We start from the raw sequence: 7,386 nt of genomic DNA, 5'->3' as shown, positions 1-7,386 counted from the left end.
ATAAAATAGCTGAGTTGTTATGGACTAAAGATTACGATTTCAAACCATTTGGTTTGAGTTCACTTTTATTTAATTCAGTCAACTTTCACTCTTCCTCTAAGTGAAGTGGTTGGTGAATATATAATACAAAATCCAACAATAACACTTCAATATTTTATGCCAAGCTATGCAGTAAGAGAATAATAGAAGTAAGGAAAATGTATTGTGAATCTTAACTTTGCTGTTTTACATCCATTTTCTATGCTAGCATTGGATTGACAGAAAGGTTTTTATTGAAGTTGTACAGTGAGTGCATTCATGAAACTGAATTTGTTTGATGTGCATCCACACAAAGGAGCCCATATGATGTGGACATTTAGACAAGTGAGTCTATACTCATACAAGTGTATCTGAAATATGTGCATTTATACAAATAAGTCTGTATGATATATATGCTCATACAAGTGACTCTGAATATTATATGCTTTCATGTAAGTAAATTTGTATATGTGCATGCATGCATTATTTTATTCTTGATATTATATGCTTTTTTATGAGAGCTAAACTGGGAAGTAAGTTACTAACATTTACTGCAGAAAGTTTTCTATGTGAAAACTGCAGCTATAAAAGACCATTCATTGCTTTAGTTGTTCCAATGCATAACTGGAATTGTAGTCATGTCACCATAGAGCTAGTTGCTGCAATAGTTCACTATATAGTAATAACTGAAGTGGTGTCACTATCAAGCTGCTGCTGCTCCTATCACTATCTAAGCTACTAGTAAAAGCCAATAACTTGGTTGTTTGATAAAGTCAGTATAGCTGAGATGTTAGTAAAAGCCTGCCTATCACTGCAGCACTATAGTACTGCATAGTCGGTCTGTTGTCTGTGCTGCTACAAATATGACATCTAGTGACTAGGTATGCCTCTTAATATAACCTGGCACTAAACACCGATTGATCATTAAAAATGTAGAGCTGCTTCTGTAGTTGTCATCAAATAGGTATACTCACAGATTTATTCAAGACCTTTAAATTAAATCCACAAGTGCATACTATTATCACTGTCATGTCATGAATACAGTATTCATTCTTGATGACTGTAGTAAGACAGGAACTCATGACAGTTCCTGTCTTACTACAATTTAACTTGACAATTATATATGGCTCTTTAAATAAAATATTTAATGAAAATCTGTAATTAATAAACTTACTCAAAATTTGCAACACTCTGAACAGATTAAAAAAAGAAATCTGATCAATAATTTCAATTTTAATAAAAATGCTAACCTAATATCAGAATCAATAACAAAGCTTAATTAGACAAATTTAGATAAATTTTAGCTTTTTTATACCAACTTCCCCAAGACTGCCCTTAATTCTGATACAAACACCGGTTTAAAAGAATTCAAATTAAAATCTTCCATCAGAATTTCATGCTGATTTATGTTCCAAACAGCTGTATAATAACAGCAAAGTATTTTAATGAATTCTATGTTATTTCCTAAACTAATTCAAACAAAGACTGTGTATTTCAACAGAAACATGGTAAACTGTCAATATAAAATAAGTGCAGAATGAAACCAGTATATTCTCATTTAAACAACTCAAATTTAACACATTTCCACTTCATATCTTCTCAAAATTACTTTTCAATTTAGTGACGCAGTTTTAATGAAATGTGAGAATATATAAAAAATAAATACCAATTATACATCAAGTCTTTTCACAAGACACTTATCTGGTGTTATAGTTGAGACTGATAATTTAAGCTTACACCTTTTAACTGTATAATTTGATAAGATTCTTTGATATAAATAGGGTAGAGAAATACAGATCTATATGTCACAGATACATAAAAGCTAAGTCTTCCCATACATTATTAAAATGACTTGATTAATATATATATATATATATATATATATATATATATATATAATTGTTTTACATATTTGTATTAGTTTCAGTGAGGCCAAACCTTCTAATGACCAATGTTTGCCTTTACTTTCAACTCATGACGCAGTATGGTTCCCCTTTTTCAGCCCTCTTTACCAATACCAAACAGGGATGCACAACATCAAAGTACAATGGAAAACATCTCACTTTCACCAAACTCACCATCCCCATTCAATCAAAACCAACAGGGCAGTGAGAAAATGAAATATGCCAACACTGCTGCAGTATATCCTATACAATAAATCACTGTATTTTACAATGCAGTGTGGTCTATATTTAGAGGCTGCAGCATATCTAGGACACTGGGTCTAGCACTGCACCAAACCATTCAAACCCAATGGAAGAGAGCCTCTATATTAGTGGCTCTCAACCTCGGTCCATATATGATTTTGTTGTTGAAATTCATGTGCAATAAATTAATTGAAGCTAGCATGCTCTACTGGATGGGTAATGTCAGTGTGCATGCATGACGGAGTGTAAATGATCTAAGAGGAAAACTGGGTATTGGAGTCATCAGATGTTGTGTGAAAGAGAGAAGACTGCACTGATTTGGTCATGTGAAACGTATGGAAGGGAACATCTGCATAAAGAAGTGCTGTACTCTAATTATTCTTTGTAAGCCCAGTACTTATTCTATCGGTCTCTTTTGCCGAACCACTAAGTGACGGGGACCTAAACACACCAGCATCGGTTGTCAAGCAATGCTAGGGGGACAAACACAGACACACACACATACATATATATACACATATATATGACAGGCTTCTTTCAGTTTCCGTCTACCAAATCCACTCACAAGGCATTGGTCGGCCCGGGGCTATAGCAGAAGACACTTGCCCAAGATGCCACGCAGTGGGACTGAACCCGGAACCAGGTAGTTGGTTAGCAAGCTACTTCCCACACAGCCACTCCTGCGCCTATATATACAAAATATTTTAATTTTTTATACAATCCCTAATAATATGTAATTATAATACCATAGGATCTTTATATATATATATATATATATATATATATATAAAGAGAGAGAGAGAGAGAGAGAGAGAAGAGAGAGAGAGAGAGAGAGAGAGAGAGAGAGAGAACGAATTGGTATGAAGGTCCAATAGGAATCAAAAGGGTCCATAAGCAAAAAATGGTTGAGAAACACTGCTTTATATATGATCGTGCGTTCTGGGAGGAATATAAGTTAAATCTCCATCATACTTGAGGGTCTTACAAACAGATGGCACACTGGATAATGTGATCCTAAATATACTGTTTATGGAGAAGAGAGAGTACGAGTTAGTCGCAGTTAATAGGTTTTTGTTCATAAGTTTACTTGATCAGCGATGGCATGATACGAAACAATATAGAGTTATTTCCCTTGGAAGTTTATTTACAATCTTCTTCCATAGGGTGAAACTTGAAATTCGAGGTTAATAGTCATGGTCTGCGTCAGCAATCTATAGATAACACAATAAGTTCGGTGGTATTTATAGGATAATTCAATAAGTTGAAGTACTGTGAAGAATATACAATCTAACGTTCGTGGCTTCTAACGTCCAGCGTCTGTGACAGGGTTAAAGAGAGAAAGTGGTGTTTTCGTTTGGGCTGTTGATACAAAAAAAAAGGGAAGAAATTGAAATGCCGTTACAGACACGGTGCGGAGCAATTAGAAGTTTGTAGAGCAATGTGAACAAAGAGGTTACTAAAAATGTGGAAGGGGGAAATAAAAAAAGAATCAGAGCATTAAATAATTGGAGGTGACAATATTCACGTAGACAAAATGTTTTTAAATAATTCGCAATAATGGTCAGTTTGGGTTATTTATTTCTAAGTTGTAAGGAAGACATTATTAAAACAACTTTTGTCCCCAATGGATACAGTAATGACATTTCAGGTTCGACATTAAATCACAGTATAAGTCTGACGGGTTTAAAATGGCATAAAATTTTGCATACCCAGTGGTGTGCAAAAAGGTACAATTAACGAAGAAAATTATGTTGTTTACATCTTGACCGGAAATGAAAATCAAAAAAAATATTGGAAAACTGTACGAGTATAAATGTGTTGGTTATCAAGTTACAGAAAAGCGATGAAATTTAATACTTCATTATATACAATACTATTAAGAACTAGATGGAAATGTATCTAACCATTATAAAATGGGTAAAATAACTTTCACGATATAAAATAAGTATCACGCCAAAATTTACATACATACAAACATTACTATAAGACTAGAAAAGCTAAGGCTAATTCGTGATAATGAAAAATATTGATTTAAGAATATTTATAATAAAAATTTCGTGAAATCTTGCTTTCAGAATATTTATTTTTACAGCTGTATATGTATTTTAAATGTAAACATCATTCATTCAAAAGTTCATGTTATCAGTATTAATCTTAAAAACGCAGTTACGGTTTCAACTGCACATCTTTGATTTATTCACACTTCTGCTACGCTATGGCCTTTTCTAGGAAAATAAATAATTACAAGACGTAAACATACCGTAACCATTCTGTAATGAATAATTCCTATTCTCGCTTTCAAACAATTGGTTATGAACGATATAACTGTCCCAACAGGAAAGTAACAACTACGTTAAAGTATGTGATTATCTATTCTTACTTATAAGCGGAAACAATGACACGTAATTCCCCCAAAGTTAATCATATTTATTCATTCATACGAGTCCTCTCAATGATTCATATCTGAAGTCACACGATATAATGATTCAAACGGAAAAGCAAAACTGGAATAAGTACAGGTTTGGATATTAAATACAATGTAAAACTACTGAGGTATATATAATACCCCAATCTCTAAATTTATCAGAGGAATCTAGTTAGCATAAGATATTCATAAGATTTACAATTGTAACTGTCGTAAGAAGTTTCCAGTAGAAAAAAAAACAATATAAAGTGGGTGTGGCAGATATTTACCCATTCAAAGTATATCGAACAATTTAGTCATTAAATAAATCTTACCAGTCACTTGGCTTCTGTGAACAACTGGATAAAGTTTTGTAGAAATATGATCTTGGGATATTTGTTCTTTCTTATACTTCATTAATCTAGTGATTCCACCTCGATATATGTAAATATTCTACCAACGTTGTTGACTCTTTAGAATTGCGATTTAGGATGTAACATATAAACATTGACGGGGCCCTGAATAGTTGACACAATATCAAATTCCATTTCTATCTGTTCTATTCTAACACAAGAGTTTACTTGGTTGTCATTCGTCCAGAATAGATATCAAAAATACTGACAATAAACTAGATAAACAACTATATAATTAATTCTAGTTTTGCCTTAACCAGTCAAAAGTAAAGACTGTTAACTCATGAATGTGTATCTGAGACCCAATTATCCAAGACTTTGAATGAAAACTTTTCCAAATTACACGGTCTAAATAAAATATTGGACATCAAGGGAAAAATTATTTTTGCTTTTCTCCTTTTTTTTTTTCCTAAATAAAATATATCACTATCAGAGTGATGACAGAACATAAAACTTATCTTTTCTTTTAAAAAAAGGACTAAAGAAATAAATAAAAGTGGCAATTTTATTGAGTAAAAACAAATATAACAAAATAATAAGTTTGCGCCAAAATATCCCAAGTGTTTATAAAATTCAAACTTTCTAAGAAAATAATTGGCTTCTTTTTTATGTTACAATGTATTTTTCCAGAACTTGGAACCTGTTTGCAACATTGGATATGGAGATTTCTGTCATTCTAGTTAACGAGGAGGGCTGTAGTTTTTTTGTTTTGTTATTTTTTTTTCCTTAGATATGTAATATATTTAAAGTTTGGAAATTGTTAAGAATTTTACAGTAAACATTTATCGAAATATAAAATGTATAAATAATGTTCCTAAACACTTACATCGCTTCGGTTTAATGTTGACAACTTGTTCCCCACAATATATTTTTTTCTTTCAAAACAATATTCCAATTCTAATAGACTAATTCCAAGAACGGTCGACTCGTTCCTTAGTCTGTTGGTCGCCGAGTAATTAGAAGGTTCCCGGACGAATCATGGAGAAAGAATCGTTGGTTGAATTCAAAAACTTGGTTCTGAACATGGAAAGTTTTATTTAGGAAATGACATAAAATAAAATAATCAATCGAGATGTAAATTTATTTCATGGGTGTTTTCTCCTTTTTCCATCGTCATATTAAATATAAATATAAACATAAATACGCATAAATATTACAGTTGTCATAAACTTACAATCTTCGTGTAAAGTTCATTACCTTACATCATTTCGTAAAATTTTTATTTCAAATTTTAAATTTTACAATACACTAAGAAATATATTAAAAAAATTTTCTTACGAAAAACTATAAATATGGGGGAGCCTGATTTTACTTTAAACACTTGTTATCAAATCTACGTTTCCGTTTGATTGAATTAGCAAACGAGTTTCATTTATAGCCGCCATCTTGAATAAGTCATTCAGATATTTCATCTGATATTTATCTAAGTTGACTTCATACACTCTTAAAATGTGCTGTTTTAATTATTTAAAAATAGTCATCATATAAAATACATGATTAAGAAATTTTGTTTATACGAAAATTATTACGAAGCTCTCTGTTTGCAATCTTGATATTTGTAAAAGTTTGTGTCAAAGATTTCTCAATCAATAAGTTTCATATGGCTTTTGAAAATATTCTTTAAAAATAAATAAGTTTGGTTTAGAATAGATAGTAGGTTCTCTTTCGGAACAAGCTTTCAAAATAAAGAGATGATTTTAATTTTTTTTTTCTTTTCACAGATCTATAACAATAATATTTTGTTGATATACTTCCAAACTCAAATTTTGGTGGAATTGAATACAAAGCAAAAAGTGAAATAATTTATAGTCCTTAAGCAAAATGTTTTCATTAGTATTAGGAAATAGGAGAATTATAAAAAAAATTCAAAACTGCTCATAAGAAAATACAACAAAGACAAAATTTTTGCCATATACAAATGATTTCTTCTACGCTAATAGAAGTAGAAACCATTTTACAAATACAATAAGTTTTACTTTATGTAACTTCTAACAAAAATTCTAGAGTAAATTGAGAGACACCTGAATATCAAATAAAGACTGAAAGTATCTGAAGTGTTTCATACCCCACCTCCAGCCTATCTTAGAAGTAAACTTTGAACAGTTGTACATATAAAGTGGCCTTTTTCATATTTGCTTAAACAACTTTGCACATAAAGTCATAGGTTACACATATGTATACACACACATACACATTTTGTTCTCTCTTTATCCACCATTTTGTTCTTTGTGGGTACACCCTGACACCTCATCTCTACCATTCTTTCTTTCTTGCTTGGTGAGCCATGTATTTCCTCTACAACAAGACACCTGTTCCTGTCACTTTATCATATGTTAACCTCTCGACACCTGCCATAAAGCCACCTCCTTCAATACTATACCCTCACTCAGTTGAGGGGTTTTAT

General features: G+C 31.6%; 1 protein-coding gene across 4 annotated transcripts in view; it reads right to left on the bottom strand.

Moving 5' to 3' along the window:
* The window catches only part of LOC115231028 (STAM-binding protein), a 33,249-nt gene extending 27,106 nt beyond the window's left edge, over nucleotides 1–6,143 (bottom strand). For 2 of the 4 annotated variants that reach the window (XM_029801127.2, XM_029801139.2), the window contains exon 1: nucleotides 4,426–4,581. In XM_029801127.2, coding sequence (XP_029656987.1) covers nucleotides 4,426–4,434 — 9 coding nt within the window. In that variant the 5' untranslated portion in view covers nucleotides 4,435–4,581. Of the gene's footprint in view, nucleotides 1–4,425; nucleotides 4,582–4,904; nucleotides 5,147–5,808 lie in introns of those variants that run through there. The other 2 variants (XM_029801143.2, XM_029801131.2) reach the window with 2 other exon arrangements.
* Between the last annotated feature and the right edge of the window lie 1,243 nt (nucleotides 6,144–7,386).

This window comes from Octopus sinensis, linkage group LG2 (genome assembly GCF_006345805.1).
Source record: "Octopus sinensis linkage group LG2, ASM634580v1, whole genome shotgun sequence".
Lineage (NCBI taxonomy): Eukaryota > Metazoa > Mollusca > Cephalopoda > Octopoda > Octopodidae > Octopus > Octopus sinensis.
This window is presented reverse-complemented; position numbering and strand designations above follow the sequence as displayed.